The 23,772-nt window shown below is 50.4% G+C and overlaps 1 protein-coding gene across 1 annotated transcript in view; it reads right to left on the bottom strand.

Moving 5' to 3' along the window:
- RANGAP1 (Ran GTPase activating protein 1) overlaps positions 1-23,772 on the bottom strand; it is a 537,507-nt gene that overhangs the window by 67,110 nt on the left and 446,625 nt on the right. The window contains exons 13-14 of the mRNA XM_086963527.1: positions 9,284-9,386; positions 7,535-7,623 (exon numbers count right to left, since the gene is read on the bottom strand). Of these exons, the coding sequence (XP_086819653.1) occupies positions 7,535-7,623; positions 9,284-9,386 (192 nt within the window). The remainder of the gene's footprint in view (positions 1-7,534; positions 7,624-9,283; positions 9,387-23,772) is intronic.

Raw genomic sequence — 23,772 nt, 5'->3', positions numbered from 1 at the left:
AGGGGCAGGCGGATCGGGGGACCGACTGACATGCTGAGTAGCTCGGGATACCAGTACCTTCGAGCCCAGTCCGGAGCCACAAGGATAACTTGGGCCCGGTCGCGCCTGATCTTCTTCAGCACTCTGGGCAGAAGTGGTATAGGCGGAAAGGCGTATAACAGACCGCAACTCCACTCGTGCCGAAAGGAGTCGCCGTGCGAGTGCCGTCTTGGAAACTCCAACGCGCAGAACTGATGACATTGCGCGTTCTCTTCTGTGGCGAATAGATCTAACCAAGGCTCTCCCCATCGCAGAAAGATGCCTTGCGCCACGTCCGAGTTCAGACGCCATTCGTGATCCATCGAGCACCGACGGCTGAGTTCGTCCGCCCTGGCGTTCAGAGAACCTGCCAGGTGTTGAACCGTCAAGGTCACGCCCTGACGTTCCAGCCATTGCCAGAGACGCAGAGCCTCCTGGCAAAGGGTCCACGACCCCACCCCGCCCTGTTTGTTGCAATACCACATGGCGGTGGTGTTGTCTGTGAACACCTGCACCACACTCCCGTTGACAAAGGGGAGGAATGCCTTCAGTGCTAGACGAATCGCCCGTAGCTCCAACGGGTTGATATGGAGCCGGGACTCCGCCGGAGACCAGATGCCTCTGATCTCTGCCTTTCCCAAGTGGCCACCCCAGCCCTGGAGGGACGCGTCCGTCACGACAACGTGCTCCGGTTGGGGAAGGGAGAGGGATCTGCCTCTGACCCAATCGCGGTCCGTAAGCCACCACTGCAGTTGTCTCGCAGTGCCCTCCGAGATCAAGACGTGGTCAGACAAGTTGCCCTGATGCTGGGCCCACTGAAACTTCAGGTCCCACTGCAGAGCCCGCATCCGCCACCGGGCGTGATGCACCAGAAGGATGCAGGAAGCCATCAGTCCCAGCAGCCGCAGCGTCAACCTGACCGAAACCCGGGATAGCGGCTGAAAGATGGGAATCAAAGCCTGTATATCCCGGACCCGCCGTTCCGGAGGATAAACCCGAAACTGCGCCGAGTCCAGAACCGCTCCGATGAAAAGGAGCTTTTGAGAGGGACACAGGTGTGATTTCTGCACATTGATGGAGAACCCCAGGTCGTGCAAGAGGTCTGCCGTCATCTGAAGGTGGTGGACGACTGTCTGGGGCGAGCCCGCCTTCAACAGCCAGTCGTCGAGGTAGGGGAAGACTGAAACCCCTAACCTGCGCAGATGGGCTGCGACCACCGCCATCACCTTTGTGAACACCCGTGGGGCGCTGGTAAGGCCGAAGGGGAGCACGATAAACTGAAAGTGCTCCTGGCCTACCGTGTACCGCAGGTAACGCCGGTGGGCCGGCAGGACGGGGATGTGAAAATACGCATCCTGCAAGTCCAACGCTACCATCCAGTCTTGCGGGTCTAGAGCAGCCAAGACCTGAGCCAAAGTCAACATCTTGAACTTCTCCTTCCAGAGGAAGCCGTTGACGTTCCGTAGATCCAAGATAGGACGTAGGCCCCCCTTGTCCTTCTTGGGTACCAGAAAGTAGTGGGAATAGCAACCACGCCCTACTTCTGGCCCAGGAACGCGCTTGATGGCCCCCTTGGCCAAGAGGGCCGTAACTTCCTCCTGCAGAAGTGTCAAGTGGTCCCCCGACACACGGTGGTTCCGCGGTGGCATGGCTGGAGGAGTAGTCTCGAAGGGGAGGGAGTAGCCCCTTCGGACGAGCTGCAGCACCCACCTGTCCGACGTAATTGTGCGCCAGTGAGCGTGGTGATGGCGAACCCTGCCACCCACTGGCGTCACATGGGGCCGAAAGCACGGACTAGGAGGATTTGGAGGCAGATGCTGCGGGGGGAGGTGTGGCCTGACCCCGCCGTTGACCCCGACCGCCGCCACCGCGTTGAAAGGATTGTTGCGGCGCGTGGCTGGCAGCACGTGTGGGGACGCCCGTTCCTTGGCCACGAAAGGAGCGAAACGAACCAGTTTGCTGGCGCTGGGTCGAAAGACCCAAGGACTTGGCCGTGACCCTGGAGTCCTTGAAGCGTTCCAGCGTGTGGTCCGCCTTGTCACCAAAGAGGCGACAGCCATCGAACGGCATGTCCATCAAGGCATTTTGGACGTCTGCCGAAAAGTTGGCGGATCTCAGCCAGGCGTGGCGACGAATCGCCACCGTCGTTGACATAGCTCTGCCCAGCGAGTCGGTCGTATCAAGACCACACCGTATGGAATATTTAGCTGCGTCTCGGCCCTCAGCCACAGCCTTGCCGAGCTTCGCCCGCACCTCCATGGGGCATTCTGGCAGCAGTTCCGCGACCGTGTCCCACACAGAGTGGGTGTAGCGGCCCAAGAGGCATGCGGTGTTGCAAGACCGCAGTCCCAGACTCAGGGACGAGAAGACCTTCTTACCATACTGGTCATACCTCTTGGATTCCCGATCGGGCGGGGCCGACGGGAATGCGGTCTGGGAGGTAGAGGCCTGGATCACCAGACTCTCGGGAGTGGGATGGGTGGACAGGAATTTGGGGTCGTCCGGACAAGGACGGTGGCGTCTGGCCACGTTCCGATCAACAGGCGAACCTGAAGCGGGCCTGGACCACGTGCCCAACAGAACGTCTGACAAGGCTTCGTTAAACGGCAGCAGTGGCTCCTGTGGGCATGACTGCGGTTTGAAGACCTCAGTGAGGATGTTAGGCCTCACGGCCGCGACGGGGAGCTCAAGGTGTAAGGCCTTGGCAGCCCTCATCAGCACCACTGAATATGCAGCTCCCTCCTCCGACGCCACGGAAGGAGGAGAGACAAAGCCAGGGTTAGGAGAGTCGTCCAGACCACTGGCATCCCCCAAATCACCTGTCCAGTCCGGGTCATACTGGCACTCACGTGACAGAGGGTCCTCAGACCCCTCCCAACCTTCCCCGTACTCTTCATCATCTCCATACTCGGAGTCAACGATGTAGACCGGCTCCTCGGGGTTCACAGGCCCCATCGGCGTCGAGCCCGGCGTCGATCGACGCCGGTCCGACTCCGCGTCCGGATTCGGGGAAGGAATGGGGACGGCGCCGCCCGGAGCCGGCCGAAGCCGGCACAGGAGAACCGGCGGCGCGCGGGGGCGGCGTCGGGGGTAACCCCGATGGAATCTGCGCCGGACCAGCCGGCGTCGACCCCGAAGGCCCTTGCGGCGCCGGGGTCGGAGCCGTCGGCGACACCGGGGCCGGAGCACCCGATGGCGTCGAGCCAGGGACACCCGACCCGCTAGGGCCCCCGGACGGTAGCACTGGGCCCGAAGGCGCCGTAGGCCCCGTCGGAGAACTGAGCGCCCTCATGGCCCTCAATCTCCTCAGGCGTCGCACCGTGCCCAGGGACCGGAGGGTATGGGGCAGGCTGCGCCGGCGACTCCCGCGGAGCCGCGGGGTTGGGGTCACCCGAACACCCGGCCGCGTCGCGCGAGCGTCGGGGGGAGTCGGGGTACGATGACGACGCCCCGACTTCTTGTGTTTCTTACCTGATGAGCCAGACGAATGGTGACGACTTCCGGAGCGCCCGGCGCGGCTCCGCGACCGCTCCCTCGAACGCTCCCTGGACCTCCGGCCGGACCGAGACCGCTCCCGACGCAGGGCCGACACCCGGAGCTCAAGCAGCTTGCGGGACCGCTCCCGTCTAGCCTTGTTAGTGAGAGCCCGGCAGTCGACGCAGGCGTCCACGTCGTGGTCTGGGCCCAGGCACCGGAGACAGAGTCAGTGATGGTCCGTGACTGACATCGTGCGGTCACACCCGTCACAATTCTTGAAACCGGGCATCCTACCAGGCACCAAAAAGAGATAGAAGTTTTAACAAGTTGGTCAAGCGCGCGGAGGCGGCGTCTATATACTCCAGCGACGTCATCACGGCGCACGACGCCGACGACGGACGCGGAGCCGCAGGGGACGCCTGCAGACGACGCCTACCGACGCGCAGGGGTAATGCTACGCAAAAGTTTCCGGATCCAGACTGACGCCTGGGGATATTCTAAGGTAAGGAATCTAACACTAACGTGTTTCTTTCAGATCATCATTTTACCGCACTCCCTGCAGGGCTTGAAGCCAGTCTTCTTGGATGACATCTTCGAAGAGACAGGATACAGAGAAGCAGAATAAAGTAACAAAACGGCAACAATGTACCAGAAGGCTACAGAGATTCCTGATAACCGTTAGCGTCGACGACGCGGAAAAAAGGGAACTGATGTCATCACGCCGGCGTGGGCCTATTGTAGGCGTCGGTGACGTCAGCGGAGTCGCGAGCGGAGCCGTGTCTCTGTGACGTCCTATCCACGTCGGCGCGAGGCTACGAAAAAGAATTTCCGAATGTTGCTGGCGCAAGGGGGATATTCACAAGGTGAGGAATCCACACGGCAGATGTATCTATCAGAAAAAACCCGCAACAGAGGTTAAGAACATAAAGGACCTGTGGGTAGCACCACAGGCGGCTTACTAATCAGCCAAAAATTACACAGATGGTCCAACCTGAGGACCTATATGCTTCACCAACAGCCAAAAAACACACACCATAAAAGCTCAAGGGCTGTACCAGCGGCCAACTTAAGGACCCTGAAGGCATTCCAAGCCACAAAGAAACACACAGACAGGCCAATCAAAACACTAGGCCCAAAGAGAAAAGTGGGATAAATGCCTCCCATAAGGCAGCTGAGGACCGACAAGCCGAAGCTTTCGGAGGGGGAGGAGGACGGAGCCCTGCAAGGAGTCGTTGAATGGCGGAGTCCGCGTGGGTGTTAAATAAAAGAATCCCATCAAAAGGCAGGTCAACAAGACGCTCCCTAATATTCTCCGGAAAGACGACATCCCGCAACCGAGCATGGCGGCGGAGAGCAACAGAACCATAGCGCTGCAGAGAGAATCGGAAACATCCAAGGCCGAATGGAGAATAAATGCAGCTAACTTCTGACCATCCATCAAATGGTACCGCAGATCAGCGTAGACACCTTCATGTGAGGAGCTAGACATAAGGGACTCTGCAGAATCCCATAGGCGGGAGGTAGCCCTGGTAAACACACAAAGTGTGTTGAGCGGGCGCAAAGCAGCACTAGTGGAAGAGAAGATGTTATGCCCCCAGGAGTCCAACCACCGGGCCTCCCGTGATGGAGGGAGCAACACTGAAGGCAAGGAAGGAAAAGCAGACTGCAGGACAGGGCTCTGGGCAGAAGGGTGGGGAAAAAAAAGGCAGAATGGATCGTGCGCGGCAGGACGGTGGCGGTGGAGGAGCGGCTGAGGCACCGGATCTCCCGGAGCAGGATGCCCCCAGGTCCCCAGAAGAGAGATGTGGAGCGAAGCTTCAAATGGAAGAAGCAGCTCCCCTCCACCAGAGCCCAGGTGAAGAACCTCAAACAAATGGTCCATAGGGAGTGGAGTGACCGGGTTGCCCATTTGCAAAATGCCAGTGGCTGTGGAAATGGCCCGGACAAAGGCTACACTCTCCTACGTAGGGTGTTGCGCGAAGGCTGCAGACTAAGCCGCCCATCCCCGAGCCCAGCTGGAGGAAGAAGCAGCTAGCCCCTCTAGGATGGAAGACCCATTGACGAGTGAGGGGCCTGAGGGGTCGCTGGAGAAGGCGGAGAAGCCGGAGGGGCAACCAACCGCGAGTTGCGGAAGAGAGGGTCCAGGGGCTGTGGCCGTGGAGACGGCGTAGAGCCCGCCCTGGAAGACACCGGGGAAAAGGCAACAACGCAGTGTCCAGTCTCCAGTAAAGAGGAGACAAGGAGATGACAAACCTCCGGAGAAGAAGGAACATCCAGAGACGAGTCGACGACCCGACGCAGAGACGGCGCCGTGGAGTCCGCCATGGGCACCGGTGTGTCCTCGATCGGCGCCGAAGTGGCCCCCAGGGGTGCCGAGTCAACATCCACCACCACGTGCTTGACAGGAGACAGGGGCAGGGTCAGAGCCGGAGCAGCTAATGGAAGGCGCTGGCTCGACCTTTGACGAGGCAGCCACCAGCGCAGAGGGCCGAGAGGGACTCGGGAAGGCGCCTGTGTCCCGGCCTCCACCCACGATGCCGCCAGGGCCGGGGAGGAAAGTTGTCTGTGCCAGAAAGGCGTCGGCTCTGCCGCCGGTAAGACTGCCGCCTGCCCAGAGGACCGAGGGGGACTCTGGGACGAACCGTGAGTCCCGGCGACCTCCTGTGACACCACAGGGAACCCAGTGGGGTTTTGCGGCGAGGCTGGGACGCCTTTGAGTCGAAGAGGCCGCACCACAACAACACTACACCTCCAAAACCTGAAGCCGAACTTTCCAGGGTCAGAGCCCCTGGTGAGTCCGCGGAAGGCTCCGCGCAAGGCGAGGGATCCACAGACGTCTCAGGAAGAGGAGGGGGGCCCAAAGAAGCCTGCAGAGCTGTAGAGTAGGCCTCTATTTGGGCCCAAGTCACACCAAAGGCAGGAAACGGCAGATAGGGTGGCGACGGGCTAGGGTGCACGTCCCGAGAGGAACCCGCTCCCTCTGCAGAACGAGGACAAGGCCTCAGTGACAAGCTGCAGGACTTACCGGCAGGCAAGCGAAGCCCATGGGGCCTCGGTGAAGGCCTATGCCGCAGCCAGAATCAGCGGTTTCTGGACCCTTCCGAGGTAGGGGTCGGACACAGTGACGAGATCGATCTGGACAAGCAGGCCGAAAGCAATTTCATCCGGCGCTCCCGCCGGGACTTCGGCTTGAGATGCGGACAAGCATCGCTGTCTGTAGAATCATGGTGCTCGCCCAAACACTGCATACAAATAGGGTGAGGGCCCATCGCCGACATCTGACGTTTACAAGAAGTACACGTCTTGAAACCCGAAGGCATTTGCACACTGTTCCCAACACAAAGGCGTTAAAAGAAGGCCTGAAAACAGGTCAAGGGAACTCAATCCGGATCCCCGCTGCACATGTAAAAGAAGGAAACTGATGTCAGCGCGTCGGGGTGGGACTAATGTGACCTCGCTGACGTCATGTACGTGGACAACGTCAGGGCGGAGTCACGTGGTGCCATCTCCCAGCGCGCAGAGATGCTATGGCAAAAACTTTTCCGGATCCAGTCTCACGCCTGGGGATAATTCTACGTTACGGAATCTGTGGCTAGTAGTCTATCAGATGTCACAGACACACAGTTGGAAATTGTGTACGAGACACAGGGAAACATCATAATAAACCTAGCAGGAACATCCTCTTGCAAATACTGTACTCTAGTCACTGGCGGCATGCAAATCTTTTAATAGATCTTCATCTACAGAATATGTGGGTTATAAGAGTATATAATTATTTGAATACAAATGTCTGCAGAAACTGCCTTCCGTTCATCTTTATGAGACGGGAGCTACTCTACATCCCCCTTAGTGCTCAACCCTCTAGCCCAAGTGAGCCATCTAGTTGCCAAATTGAGCCTGCTGCGTGCATTTTATAGGATATATGTGCAGAGCCTGTAGCCACACCTACATGGGAGGAGCACCAACCTAGCACTGTGAGGGACAATCAAATGAAAACCACTAAAGATGTAAAATGGGCAAAACTGTTGGCCGTTCTTACCTTGAGTAATCCCATATGTATCAGGAGGCTGGTGACGAAGAGATGAGGCTGGAAGGTGGTGCTGTGAAAGGCTTTTGACATCAAAGCATCTGCAATGAGAAGTTTAGAAGCAAAGCGGCTCATAATTTGATCATTTGGGGTAGAAGAGATAGTTAAGCTCATAACTTTGAGTACAGAATGAAGAATGGCTATATCCCAACAGACCAGTTGAAGAGACTGACCAATGAGATTGGGTGGAAGCCCAACAGACTTGTGATGCCCGAGGAGAAATGGGATACTAACAAAGTTGCTCGTTTTGCAACGAGCAACCAAGATGTGAATCCCAGCTTCCTCACTTGGCCAACTGGTGTGATGATGGGTTAATCTATTTCTCACTGTATTCCGTGAACAAAATTGGTATTTAAGGAGTGTGCTTAAAAAATTGACATTTAAACAACTTTAGAGATAGATTAAAAAAATAATTAATTCCAGAATGTGGCTTCCCTTGATGGAACAGAGAAGAATCTCACACTGTCAGATGCAAAATCTAAAAGTTCCCATTAAACAGCTATAATGCTGCAGAGCTTTGACCAGGGAAGTCTTAATTGTCTGCTAGTGTTGATCTGGGTGAAAGCAATGGCAAATAACAGCAACTGTCCCTTTGAAGTTAGTGCACAGAAATCACATGATATTGGATGTCATGTGACAGAGGTTCTTTTATGTATTGCTTTTGCATTTAGGCATCTGTATCTGCAAAAGTGGCTCTACATATCATACATATGCAGGACTATGTCAATTCTCCAACACTAGACTTCTACAGTTTTCCATAATTCTGTCTTTATTAGATCGCTTTAACACCACAATCGATCTCTTCAACATACGGGCAGTCATTGATAGCCATCAAGACCATAAATTGACTTAAGGAAACACTTCTTACGTAAAAGATAAAAAGGTAAAAATTCCTACATAGAAAATCTATTTGAATACAATTAAAGATGAGCAAGCATAGCATAAAGAAACAATAAGATCTTAAACATCGGAAAAAAACTGTCAGTTTTTTGATCCATCAAGACATCAAAGAGAAGACGACTGGCTATTAACAAACCCAATGGATGCAGGCAAAACCATGAAACTCGGCGTGTCACCTATTGCAAAATACTATATTATATATATATATATATATATATATATATATATATATATATATATATATATATATATATATATATATATATATATATATATATATATATATATATATATATATATATATAAAAACTGATCTTCAAACCCTACAAGAGATACACAACCACATGCCAGTACTTCAAGCTGAAATCAGAAAGGCAGAATGAATTCGCCACAAACAGCTTGATTTTCTAAGTAAAATAAAATAACCAAATGAAATGGCAAAAAACACACTTGCTCAGCTAACTAGACAAATTTAAGGATCGAAATCACTCAACTATGTCATTATCAATTTCCTCAAATCCAACAAAATGATATGGGGACATATCGTTCCATGCAACTTTCTTGTGATGTTTCTTGTAGCACAATGTTGAGACACTGGCAACAGTGCTATATAACAATGAAAGAACAGAATGCATCATCACAGAATACTGTTTGACACAGCAAACCTCACAGAGCAAAAAGGGGGTAAGGCTGTGACCAAAGCATGAATTTCCTGGACAACTCATTCTCCACCATCAAACTGTCGGGATGCAGATCGAGAGCACATAAGACATGGGCACACACAGGACATATCCACGTTACCTGCAGTTTCATACACAGCCGATTTCACAGCACTGTCGTCCTTGAAGACAGACGTGATCTGGATAAAAGCCTGCACCACCTTCTCTGTATTGGCCACGTCAGTCTGGAAGACATCAGCAAGGTGGGACATAAGAACATGTCCTAAAGGGGCAGCAAGTAATACAGAAGGGACAGCCGGGGTGAGACAAATAAGAGCAGAAAGCTCCAACAAAACAGGAATACATGAGGGAAGCAAAGACTGGAAGGAGCAGTAAGAGCTACATGTAGAAGTACAGCAAGGACACTGGTGGAGGAAGAAACACATTTACCTGTAGCTACACTTCGCAAGCGCTGAATCTCTTTCAGATTCATACGCTTTAATTATTCCCCGACGTCAGGTTCAGAATTTTCATTAATCATGGACAGTAGTGTACACATACACTCAAATCGGTCTGAAAAAAGCAGTAGACTGTATAGCTAAATGAGGTGGAGAGACACAGCTGCACCCTCTCCTGGGTCAACGGGACCTATTTTCCTAACATGTAACAACTAGAGCCTCAGGAGCGGCTGTGTCACTTCATCAACAATAGATTTCAGCAACACAAAAGAGAACCCACATACAGTTCAGGACAATAACTAGCTTGGCTTCGATCATACATTTTTAAGGTATTGGGGATATAAGGGATCAAATATCGACTGGTATAACATAAGCTGATTGCTTTTAGACAGTCCCTTAAAAATCCTAGAGGTGGAAAATCTCTCAGATACAAAACGGTGAAATATGTAACTAATGGCAGGCAAAAAATACGGAGCATAACGTAAAGCAAACCTATAAAAAATGACAGAGCAATATAATTGACTAACATGTCCACAAAATAGTGGGTCGAGAAAAAAGCAATAAAAGTTGCAAAGTGTACACTTTAGAATTGTGGTCCTTAAAGGAAGAGTTAGAAGAGCTGCCATGACCTGGCAGAAATATTCACCTGCTAAGAAGCAGAGTGCTTCAAAAGCAAATTAAAGAACACATTTTAAAAGACAATACAATAAACCAAAAATGTGCTCTGATCATGAAAAATTCAAATTTAAAGCAGTTCTGCAAGAGAACTAGAACACAAACAAATAAGAAAAACTGTCCAAGAGGATAACACACGGTCATGAAACTGAAGCGTGTCAAAAACGCACAATTTTTTTGAGAATATTTATACACTAGATTACAATTGACACTGAAGCAGGTGATCACAGAACAAGTCCGGTTTTCATTTAAATAACACTATATAACGAATATGCTACTTACCAGTATGCATCTGTTCTTGGCATGTAGGGCTGCTGATATGCACAGATATGCCTCGAACATTAAAGTAATACTGTAGTGCATGTCCTTAATTTGACTATATGCTCATGTAACACTTGGCCCTCTAGTGTACTAAAGTCATGTTGGCAAATGTTTGCAGACTTTTTAAAACAATTATTTAAAACTGACGTCATACCATCAGAATTAAAAAGATTATGGATATCTCTCCAAAAGAACACAGACCCTAATTTAGATTTTGGCGGACAGGTTACTCCATCACAACGGTGATGGATAGCTCTTCCCCCGAATTATAAATCTCATTATATCCTATGAGATTTATATTTCGGCGAACAGGATATCTGTCAAGCGGCGTGACGGAGAAACACGTCCGCCAATCTCTAAATCAGGCCAAACATCTGATGTTGATCCACAGGATTCAAAAACTTAACAGTCCTGTTTTTAATATAGCTCTATTCTTGAAGATTTTGGAGAAGACACCATAATTCAACTCCAAGCATACTTGGAACAGCATCAAAGGCTGAGAGATTAGCAGTCAGGCTTCAGGCAAAATAGAAGGGAGGAAATGGCACTCGTGGATGAGCAGAACATCTGCCCTGCGTTATTAGATCTGTCTGTAGCCTTTGCCACAATTTATAAATGCAATGTTTGCATGAGTTTGCTGCGGATGTCATGGTACCTAGGAAATGGATGGCATCTACTTTAGGGGATCAGTGGATTCAAGTAAAAATAGGTCAGAGGTATCTCCATCATATCAAAGGGCTATGCATTTTACAGGGTACACATCTTTCACACCTGTTAATTAACGTTCATATACAACCTGTGCAAGAAATACGCAGAAAAATTAGTATATCATTTCACAACTGCCCTGAAGATGCTCACACTATTATACCACTCTCACAAAGTTATAGTCTTGATAAAGGTGGTGCACACTTGGCAACACACCGAAACGCGTCGACGCCACGATTGTAGTTAAATTCGAGGAACTACTTTGTCAGTATTTGCCAAATGCGACTGACCTGATTATAAGAGATTCCAACGAATTAACGCTTTGATGATTTAGCATAATATCACAGGTTTCAGTCTGTTTTCATGTATACTGTGTATGTTTTTTAATGTAAAAATGTTTTTTATTAAATGATCAGATGTGCAATATGTATTGATGAAATTGTAATGTTTTTAATTTTTCACTTTCAATAAATTCATATTTTCGTAAAAAAAAGTTTTGAGGTCTTTTCAAGATTGTGGTGTGCTTGCATTGATAACTATGAGATTCACCCTTTGTGGCACTGATTATGGCTACATTGTGATTTGTGTATAAGTGAGTGTGATTGTGGAGTATATAGATTCCAAGGGAATTACGATTTCTGATATTGAATTTGTTGGCACCCTGTCCCTTGGATAGTTGGGCCATTCCCTTCTCTTTTTGAGACAAAGAAACCAAGCCAATGTCAATACAGTCTTCAATCTCATTCACTGCTGGAATAAAGAAAAGTGGTAAATACTCAAAGAGAACAGATTTTTTATCACAGGGTCAGACCACGCTCAAAGGCAAAACAGAGAGACTCATTCCACATTTACAAATGACAGCACTCAGATTTCAGTTAAAGCTGATTTTTGAGGTGGAGCGCTGTAGCAGTTTCCTCGAGCGGGAATACAATCTCCCCTCCTCAAGCGTATCAATCACGCTGCTTCTGGGGGTCTGGTTCGAAACCTGACAGCGAAAGACGTGTCAAGCGCCCATCATTTTCCAGCAAAACCTCGCTAACGTAAACGTTCTTCTTACCTTATTGGAGAAGATTCTCCACTCGATTTTAGAGATGGAACTTGATTGATCCCCTTCAGGAACCATTTTAATCTGTACAACGTCGTAATCTATAAAGTGCCATCATTCAACATTCTGAAGAGATTATACAGGAATTTATCCTATTTTACTTCTTAAAAACGTGGTAGAGAACAGACCCATCAGCTTATCGCATCGCACAGAAATACACCGGGGAATTGTACAGACCCTGAAACAAGACAGACATCGAACCTTAGTCTTGATTAAGGTGGAACATATTTGCTTCAGAACCACCGAAACGCGTCGACGCCAAACTCCTGTAATATTCAAGTCCTCTCCTCCCCTGTTGATATACAAATTTGTGGCCATAAAACTAGGGAGTGATGAAATTGTAGTATTGAATGTACCACTTGTATTTTACAATTTTTTATGTTTTACAACACATTTTTGTCTGTCTGTTGCATTGTGCAGGTCACAATAGATTGTATTATTAGTTGAAATTTTAATTGTTTCTTCGTAATTGTATGATGTATAAATGTAAACTGTTTTTATTTCTGTTACTTTAATAAATTGATGTGTACCTTATGTTTAGAATTGTTTTAGTTCATGATTTTATCGTTGGTTGCTTTAAAGCTAAGTTTTAGCTTATCCTGTATATGTCTCAAGGGAACTAGTCTAATTTCTTATGACACGACAACATAGATATCCTCATAGGAACAAAGCATAAAATGCTATCATAGAAAGAACACGAAAGTGATACAAAATGTGCCATACAGGAAGGAGGGATTGTAGGGAAAGCTCACCTCTCATTGAAAAAGATTCCTGAGGACTGCCTGTTCAACAGCAGCGTCATCCTTCCCTGTGGACTCCACGCAGTAGTGCTTCGTGAAGGTATGTGTACTACTCCACGTCACTGCTCTGCAGATGCCCTTGATAGGGACCCCAGCAAATAGAGCCACTGAAGATGCTATCGATCTTGTGGAATGTGCACGGACTCTTGATGCCAGTGGTTTGCCCGCTGCTTGATGGCAGAATTGAATAGCGCGGGAAAGGCTGCACTTGGTTAGCGGAAATCCCTTCCGCGGAGCAATGTAAGATACGAACAGTTGTGAAGATTTTCGAAAAGATTTTGTCCGCTCCAGATAGAACTTTAAACATCTTTGAACGTCCAAAGAATGCAAGGATCTTTCTGCTGGAGTCGTAGGTCGCGGAAAAAATGACTTCAAATCAAAGGTTCATTCAGATGAAATTCATATGGTACCCTTGGGGATGAACTTTGGATTAGTCCGAAGGATTAGGACATCCCGCTTGAACTGAAGAAAAAGTTCCACTATTGACAGAGCCTGAAGCTCACCAACTCGCCTGGCAGATGTCAAAGCCAATAGAAGAGCTAGGTTCCATGATAGGTATTTAGGGTCCGCCTTGTGGATGGGCTCAAACTGAGCTTTCATTAGCTGAGCCAACACCAAATGAAGTTGCCAAATTGGAGGTGGAGGACGGACTGGGGGATACATCCGAAACAGGACTTTCATAAACTGTTTGACAATTCTAGCTGACCAAAGAGAAGGACCTGAAGACGTCCGTCTCAATCTTGAGATGGCTGCTAGATGAACTTTCACAGAAGAATGTGCCAGACCAGATTTAGCCAGTAGCAGGATGTATGATAAAATTTGATGAGGAGCTGAAGTGTACGGATGGAGATGTTGCTTCTGACACCATAGGCAGAACCTCTTCCATTTTGCCTTATAAGTTTTGTTAGTGCTTGGAGCTCGAGCCTGAGACAACATGTCCCTACACTCCTTGGGGAGATTCAGATGTCGGAACTCCCTGTATTCAGGAGCCACGCTGTTAAGTGAAGCGAGCCCGGATCCGGATGGAGCATTTGACCCTGAGATCTCGACAACAGGGAAGGAACCAGCTGTAGGGGAATCGGATGATCCTGGGAGAGTAATAGTAACCCTGGGCGAAGAACTACGCTCCGTTCGCGGAGTTTCGGCAACTCCGCGCTCCGCGGAGAACGCGAAGTTGTTGAATACTCCGCAAACTGCTGCGTTGCGTAGTTCTCGCGCGCTCAATAGCATTTTCGCGTGCGCGAGGATGTTTGTCGGTAAGATCGAGTCGCCGAACACGCAGAAACTGCAATCTGGCACAGAATAACTCGCTAACACGTTAGTAGTGACCAGAAATAAGGGGACGGGAGCGGGCGGGACAAACCTCATGGGTAACTTCGCGCGCTACACATCCTGAGCATGCAGGCAATCAATCAATCAATCAGGATATTTGTATAGCGCGCTACTCAACCAGAGGGTCTCAAGGCACTTGGGGGAGGGGGGTCCGCTACTGCTCGAACAGCCATGTCTTGAGTTGCTTCCTGAAGCAGAGGTGGTCTTGGGTCAGGCGGAGGTGGATGGGGAGGGAGTTCCAAGTCTTGGCTGCCAGGTAGGAGAAGGATCTTCCTCCCATGGTGGATCTTCGGATGCGTGGCACGGCGGCGAGGGCGTGACTGGTCGATCGTAGCTGGCGGGTGGGAGTGTAGAAGGTCAGGCGGTTGTTGAGGTACCTGGGGCCCAGGTCGTGGAGGGCCTTGTGTGCGTGGGTGAGGAGTTGGAACGTGATTCTCTTGCTGACAAGGAGCCAGTGAAGGTCTCTCAGGTGTCCGGAGATGTGGCTGTGTCGGGGGATGTCCAAGATGAGTCGTGGGAGGCGTTCTGGATGTGTTAGAGTCTTTTCTGGAGTTTGGCTGTGGTTCCGGTATAGAGGGTGTTTCCGTAGTCCATTCGGCTGATGAAGAGTGCCGGTGTGACCGTCTTCCTGGTTTCGGTGGCGAGCCATGGGAAGATCTTTCGGAGCATGCGTAGGATGTTGAAGCATGATGATGAGACGGCGTTGACTTGTCTGGTCATCGAGAGGGAGGAGTCCAGGATGAAGCCCAGGTTGCGTGCGTGGTCCGCTGGTTTGGGTGCACTGCCCAGGGCAGGGGGCCACCAGGAGTCGTCCCAGGCGGAGGGTGATGATCCAAGGATGAGGACTTCTGTCTTGTCTGAGTTCAGTTTCAGGCGGCTGTTCCTCATCCACTCGACTACAGCTTTCATCCCTTCGTGTAGGTTGGTTCTGGCAGTTCCTGGGTCGTTGGTGAGGGAGAGGATCAGCTGGGTGTCGTCGGCGTAGGAGATGATGTTGAGGTTGTGTTGGCGTACGATGGCTGCGAGGGGGCTCATGTAGACGTTGAAGAGGGTGGGGCTGAGTGATGATCCTTGTGGTACGCCGCATATGACTTCGGTGGCCTTGGATCTGTACGGGGGGAGGCGGACTCTCTGGGTTCTTCCGGTGAGGAACGAGATGATCCACTCCAGTGCCTTCTCTTGGATTCCGATGTTGCTGAGGCGCTGCACCAGGGTGCGGTGGCAGACCGTATCGAATGCTGCGGAGAGGTCCAGGAGGATGAGGGCCGCTGTTTCCCAGTTGTCGAGCAGGGCTCGGATGTCGTCAGTGGCTGCGATGAGGGCGGTCTCGGTGCTGTGGTTGGTGCGGAAGCCGGACTGCGAGTGGTCGAGGCTGGTTGGGCGAGCGCAATTGGTGATCCACTGTGTGAGGTTGTTGGCTGCTTGGTTGGGGTCCGTTGAGCTGGCGGGTGGGTTCTGGCTCAGTGAAGTGGTGAGCTGGTCGGTGGTGATCTTGTTCCAGTTCCTGCGGGGAATAGTTGCGGGTGGTGGTGAGTCGTGGTCTTTCTGAAGCTGAAGTGGACGCAGCTGTGGTCTGTCCAATGGAGCCCGGTGGAGTGGCTGAAGGAGATGTACTTGCTGGAGGAGAAGACTGGGTCAAGCGTGTGTCCGGCGTAGTGGGTGGGGGTGTTCACCAGTTGCATGAGTCCGAGGTTGGCAAAGTTGTCCAGCAGGGTGGTGGTGGTGTTGGTTGTTGTTCTCCAGGTGGAAGTTGAGGTCCCCTAGGAGGATGTAGTCAGCGGAGGCGAGGGCTTGCGGGCTGATGAAGTCTGCGATGTCTTCGCTGAATTGTGTGCGAGGTCCTGGGGGTCTGTAGATGAGGGTGCCTCCGAGTGTGGTCTTGGGGTCGGTGTGTATCTGGAAGTGAAGATGTTAAGTGGCTGTGAGGGTGTCGTCTGAGTTGGTCGTGATGCAGATGGTGTTCTTGTGGACGATGGCGATGCCTCCTCCTGTCTCGTTGACGCGGTCTCTCCGGGTGATCTTGTATCCGTCTGGGATGGTGACGGCGATGTCGGGCGCTGAGGAGGCATTCATCCATGTTTCCGTGAGGAAGGCGACGTCTGGAGATGTGGTGTTGAGCAGGTTCCAGAGTTCCACGGCGCTCCCGAAGACGAAAAATGGCTTGCGAACTGGTCAAGCAAGCTACTACGCATGCTCGCGGAGCTATGCGTAGTTCGCGGAGTGCAAGTGCATCTTCGCGTAGCTCGCGGAGTGCGGCTACGCGAACTACGCCCAGGCTTAAGTAATAGGAGTTCCGTGTCCCAGAACGGCCGGGGCCACGCCGGTGCAATCAAGATCATTTTGCACGGTTCTGCTTTGACCTTCCCAAGTATCCTCGGAATGAGGGGTATTGGTGGAAAAGCGTAAAAGAAAGCGCCGTACCAGGCAATCGAAAGCGCGTTCCCCAAGGATCCTGGATGGTGATCCCTGCTTGCATAGAACCGGCATTTGGTGTTCTTCGGAGTCGCAAACAGGTCTATGGTCGGGATCCCTCAGACCGAAAACACCTCTTCCAGAATGGCCTGATCCAACTCCCATTCGTGAGTGGTCGATTTCTGGCGACTCAGGGCGTCCACTGTTGTGTTGAGCGAACCTGCCAGGTGTTCTGCTGTTAAGGCAATCTCGTGAAGGATCGCCCAATCCCAAAGCAATTGAGCTTCCTTGGACAGAGTTTGAGATCTTGATCCCCCCTGTTTGATGATATTGTGCATGGCCGTTGCGTTGTCCGTCCGGACCAGCACTTATTGATTTTCTGTATTCGTGGCAGAAAAGCCTGTAAAGCTAATCAGATGGCCTTGAGCTCCAACAGGTTGATGTGGCACTGGCGTTGACATGGATCCCAGTGTCCACTGACTTACAATTCCTGGAGGACCGCTCCGCAGCCTTCCAACGAGGCGTCCGTGGGGAGAACCATGGGAGACGGAGGAAGCATGAAAGTCAAGCCCTTGGCGATGTTGTTCCTTACCAACCACCAGTCGCATGCCTTTCATTTCTGGTGTTATTGAAATCTTGTCGTCGAAAGAGCCCTCTGCTTGGTACCATTGTTTGTCGAGCTGCTCTTGCAGAGGATGCATTTGCAGCCTGCAATGCGGAATTAATGCTATGCAGGATGAGATCGACCCGAGAAGGGACTTGAAAAGTCGCACTGACAGACTTCTTTTTGAGCAATTGGCGAGCCGAGAGCATCAGTTTGTTTTGACGATCGACTGAAGGGTAAGCCTTGCAACGTTTCGTGTCCAGGATGGCCCCCAGAAACCTTGCTGACCTGGACGGGTGGAGAACTGATTTGTTCTTGTTAAGCTGAAGGCCCAGGACATTGAACAATTGACTGCAGGTTGTAATCGCCTTGGAAGCTTCCTGGAAAGTTGGAGCTTTGACTAGCCAGTCGTCCAGGTAGGGAAAAATTTCCAGAGATTGTTTCCTGAGGAAAGCAGTCACTGGGGCCAAAACCTTCGTAAATATCCTCGGAGCAGACCTTAGGCCAAAAGGAAGTATTTTGAATTGGAAATGGCTCTTGCCTACTGTGAAGCGAAAGTATTGTCTGTGAGCTGGGTGGATCGGCACATGGAAGTAGGCATCCTCTAAATCCAGAGTCGCCATGTAATCGCCTGGATTTAAAAGACGAAGAATATCCTGAAGAGAGACCATCCTGAAGGATAGTTTGATGAGATAGGTGTTGAGCTTCCGTAGATCTAATATGGGGCGCCAAGTTTCTGTAGTTTTGCGAACCAGGAAGAACCTGGAATAAAACCCTTTCCCCCTCTGCGAGAGAGGTACAGGTTCTATTGCCCCCTTGATGAAAAGCTGGTGGGCTTCGAGACGTAGCAGTCCCAGATGTTTTGATTGACAGGCACCTGGAGCTCTGGTTGGAGGTAGATGATGAAACTCCAATGTATGGCTACTCTTGATGATATTTAAGACCCACTGGTCTGAGGTTATAAGTTTCCAGCTGTCGAGACAAAGAGATATCCTGCCCCCCACTGATGTCATCGGAGGAGTAGGAACAGTAGAAAGAGCTGCGAGGCCGCTATTGCCTCTTGGAGTTGTCACGTCCTTGACGATTCTGGCGTCCTCTCTGCGATTGACGAGAGAAAGACACCGACTGGCCCGGACGTTGATTGGAATACTGAGACTGGGAGGACTGGGATGAATATCTTTGTTGGTTGCCACCTCTATAAGAGGAGAAACCTCTCCCTTTCGCTCCTCTAAAAGGAACTTTACGGTAATTCAACTAACCCAATGACTTTGCTGTGTCCGTATCCTTCTTAATGCTCTGAAGGGCCTCATCCACATGCTTTACAAAATGCATCTCTCCGTCAAACGGGAAGTACAAGATTTTGTTTTGGACTTCCTGGCGAAACCAGGTCGCCCGCAACCAGCCCTGACGCCGTAGCACAGCTGATCCAGCCAGCGCACGAAAGGCAGTGGATGCGATGTCTATAGCGCAATCTATTACTTCCGATGAAGACCTCTCTCCTTCCACCAAGATTTTCTTGGCCTCATCCCTTGTAGAGTTTGGAAGCTGTTCCACAAACGGGGACAGATCGCACCACATCTGGCGATCGTACCTGCCGAGAATGGCAAGGGCATTAGCAGCGCGGACAAGGAGCCTGGCCATAGAGGAGAATCTTTTTCCTACATTGTCCAAGCGCCTTCCTTCTTTATCCGGAGGTGTAGTAAGGGGCGTGGAAGGATTCTTCGATTTGGTTTGTGCTGCTTGAGAGATTACTGAATCCGGCTTAGGTTGACCCAGAAGACAAGCTGGACTGCTATCCGGCGCTTTGTATTTTTTTCTCTAGTCTGGGAAGAACAGGAATTACTGTAGCCGGATTTTGCATAACTTTAACTCCCTCCGACCATACATGTTCGATGATAGGAATAGATCGGACCGACCTCTTGTATGGTTCTTTAAAGTCATATAGAAAGCAGTCTGACTGCACAGTCGTGATAGGCAGACCAAATCGTACAGATGCTCTCTCCATGAGGTTATGGAACCCCCCCAATGTCAGCAGGCGGAGAGGTAGCAGCATCCTGCCCCACCACATCTGGATCTTGCATACCAGTATCATCATCATCATCCAGATCTGGATCATGCGTAGGTTCATCCTGGACACCATAATCAGAAGAAACATCATCAACTACTTCCTGGATGTCCTCTCTAGGTTCTGGATGCACAGCCGGTGGAACCATCGTCGTTACTATGATTGCCGGAGCAGGAGGTCTAACAGGCGAAGGTGGGTGCTCCTGCTGTGGAACTGGCGGAGTTGGAAACCTGGTCCTGTAATCCTGCAACATCAGTTGCAAGTCCGATATGAGGGACGATGACATGGCCACCATGTCCTGTCCTAAGTTTGGAGGAGGTGTGCTTTGTTGGACATATTGTTGCTCATAATACTCCTCAGTGTCCGTTTCCTGACACTTCACATTTAAGTCTGAGGGACTTTAGGCATCCCCATATGGATTCTCATCCTCCTCGTCATCCCCATATGGATTCTCATCCTCCTCGTCATCAGACTCCGAATCAAACAACATAGTTGGGAGTAAGGATGATACTCTTCTAGGAAAAATCATCTCCGGAGTTATTTGCTGCTTTCGCATGGAAATGTGTATTTTTTGAATCGTCGACGACCTCGTTGACGGAGTCGTCGGCGAAGGAACCGTCGATGGAACCGTCGACAGAGAAGTAGTCTTAGTCGACTGAGATTTTATCGTCGCCGGAGCATGGATCGTCAAAGGCGCTGTCATCGTCGACAGTGGATGGATCGTTGACGGGGCTTTCATCATAGACGGTGGATTGATAGTCGATGGCGTCGTCGACGAACTCGTTGTCATCATCATTGCAGCCTTCGTCGTCGACGTAGTCTTCGTCGTCGCAGCAGCCGTCGACACTACTCATCGTCATGATCGTCGACGTCGAGAAAACAGCTATTGTCGACGAGCAAGAAGGCACCTTAAACGTCGACGATGGTTTCAATGGAGTTAACGTCGACAGAGCTACCGTCGACGGAGCCACATAGAAATCAAGGCTTTTTGAGAAGACGTCGTCGACGTACCTGCCGATTTCGTCGTCGACGGACGCTGCTTCTGGTCAGGTTTTCCGTCCAGCAATTCAGCAGCCAGTTTCTTGCCGTCCTTCACTTTTAGAGATGGTTGTGAAGGAACAGAAACATCCTTTTTCATCTTTTGGCTGTGTCCACCTCAGCAGCTGTCCCAGCCTCTCCTTTTCACCTCGGTGAGGAGATTTAATGGGACTAGCCCTCTCAGACCTATCAGATCTTTTGTTGGGCTTTGACAGGGATTTCTGAAGAACTAGAGGGAGGTGACCTACCTCTCTTTCTGGACCATTTCGAAGATGAAGCAGATGAAGAGTCCTCCCCATCTGAAGACAGGACCTCCTTCTGTGACTTCATTTTCTGTAGCCAAGTTAGTAATCGGCCTTCTCTGTCTCTCAATGTCTTAGTAGAAAAGGTCTTACAGATTTTGCAATCTGTGGCCTTGTGGTCAGGATACAAGCAGTAAATACAATCATCATGCTTGTCCTCCACAAAAAACTATTTTTCGCACAGGTAGCACAGGCCCTGAACAAAGCCTACTTTTCCTTGTCCGACATATTAATATCCTGAAGTAATTTTGAAGAAGAATTAAGTTGAAGAAAGAAAACTGAGCAGAGATCAGTGGAGACTCCCTAGCAGAACGTGCGGTAGAAAATCTGAGGCTCTCTCAGGAAGGTTCTATGTGGTAAGGCTATTCTGATTGGTTGTTGCTGAAAGTTTGGGCTCTTTTACACAAAGAGGGTGATATGCTACAAAATGAGATGAGGCCTAAGCCTAGTTTTCTCTTTTGTACATATGGTTATGATATTTTTTATTTACCAAGGCTCCCATTCCGACGACGGGGAATGATACAAAGCATGGGAATCTATGAAAGTTCCAATACTGGGGTAAACACAGTACACAAATGTCAAGATAACACACACAGTGTGAAGCAAATGCAGGAATGCAATTAAAATAAAACATTTCCTTGACAATAAAAATATTTACATTACAATAAACTCAGGTATAGAAGAGTGGACAACGGGGAGGCGGGTGGGTCAGTGAAGAATCCAAAGGCAGATACTGTATCTACCAGAAAAAGCGTTACCGAAGGTAAGTAACTTGTTCTTCTGATAGATACATCTGCCAGTGGATTCCTCACCTTGTGAATAGAGTCCCACAGCAGTCCCCACTCCCGGAGGAGGGAGTCCACTCTCCTATACCAGAAAATCTTGGAGGACAGAGCGCGTAAAGTGGCTGTCCCTCCTCACCTCGGTATCCAAGCAGTAATACTTTGCGAAAGTGTGGAGGGAGGCCCAAGTCGCGGCTCTACAAATATCCTCAACAGGTGCACCTCTGGAAAGAGCAGATGTTGAAGACTTAGCTCTAGTAGAATGAGCCCTTATACCCTCTGGAGGTTCCTTACTTCCAAGGAGTAGCAGATTTTGATGCATAAAACAATCCATCTCGAGAGAGTGCGCTTGTGCACCGCCTTCCCCTTCTTGCAGCCATCAAAACCAACGAACAGCTGGTCATCCGACCTGAACTCTCTCGTCCTGTCCAGGTAGAAACTCACCGCCCTCTTAGGGTCCAAGCGGTGAAGCATTTCCTCCTCCTTGGAAGGGTGAGGGGGGAGGATAGAAGGTAGGGAGGGTAACTGACTGCCCCAGATGGAATGAAGTTACCACCTTCGGCAGAAAAGCATCCCTGGTCCTGAGAACCATTCGTTCAGCATGAATGGACAAAAACGGGGGCTTTGAACTAAGAGCTTGAAGCTCACTTACCCTCTTTGCCGAGGTAATTGCCACCAGAAAAACAGTCTTGAAAGTCAAAAGTCTCAAGGGACACTTGTGCAATGGTTCGAAAGGCGAACCCATCAAAAATGTAAGCACGAGGGTCAAATCCCATTGAGGAACAATAAAAGGTGTTGGAGAAAATTTATTGGTAAGGCCCTTGATGAATCGTAATACAATAGGAGATTTAAATAAAGAGGGCTGGTCCGGCAAACAAAGGAAAGCCGATAAGGCTGATAAATAACCCTTGATAGTTGCCATCACAAAACCCTGCTGGGCCAAGGAAAGTGCAAATTGGAGTATATTGGACAAACAAGCCTTTAAAGGGTCAATTGACTTCTCCCCACACCAAGCAACACATTTAGACCATCTATAAGACTAGATAGACTTAGTGGAGTCACGCTTGGCCGACAAAATGACATCCACCACATCGTGTGGGAGAGAAAAGGAACTCAGATTACCCCGTTCAATCTCCAGGCATGAAAGTGTAAGGTCTGGAGGTGGGGGTGTAGAACCTGCCCCTCCATCTGGGAGAGGAGATCTGCCCTGTGAGGGAGACGGAGCGGCGAGCACGAGGAGAGGTGGAGAAGATGTGTACCACACCCTTCATGGCCAATCCGGGGCGATCAATATAAATTGAGGCCTGGTCTTGGCGAATCTTCCTCAGAACCCGAGGAATCAAGGGTATGGGAGGAAACGCGTAAAGGAGTTGCGAGTCCCAACTCAACTGAAACGTGTCCCCCAGTGCTCCTTGCATCGGAAATTGGAGACTGCAGAATGACGGGCAGTGAACATTCTCGTGAGGGGCAAACAGGTCCACCTGAGGAGTTCCCCACGTACGGAAGACATGACGAACCACCTCCGGGTGAAGTCTCCACTCGTGGTCGGCCGAGAATTGCCGACTGAGACTGTCTGCACGTATGTTCAGAACCCCGGCCAGATTTGCCATCAGACAAATCTGATGGTCCTGTACCCAGGACCAGAGACGCAGAGCCTCTCTGCAGAGAGACTGCGACCCTAATCCTCCCTGCTTGCTGACATACCACATCGTGGTGGTGTTGTCCGTCAGGACTTGAACTGACCGACCGCGAAGGGAAGGGAGGAAGGCCTTTAGCGCTAAACGTATGGCCCGCAACTCTAGAAGGACGATGTGAAGCAACATTTCCTCTGGAGACCAAAGACCCTTGACCTCCAGATCCCCCAGATGAGCACCCCACCCTAGAGTGGATGCATCCGTTATCACTGTGGCCACCGATGGAGGTAGTTGAAAAGGCTTTCCTTGTGACAGATTGCCCTCCACGTTCCACCAAGACAGATCCGCCGCAGTTTCTCTGGAGATCCTGACTGACTCCCTGAGATCTCCGTTGTGCT

The sequence above is a fragment of the Lissotriton vulgaris genome, chromosome 1_1 (assembly GCF_964263255.1).
Source record: "Lissotriton vulgaris chromosome 1_1, aLisVul1.2, whole genome shotgun sequence".
In the NCBI taxonomy this organism is placed as follows: Eukaryota; Metazoa; Chordata; class Amphibia; order Caudata; family Salamandridae; genus Lissotriton; species Lissotriton vulgaris.
Note: the sequence above shows the minus strand (reverse complement) of the source record. Positions and strands in the feature narration are given on the sequence as shown.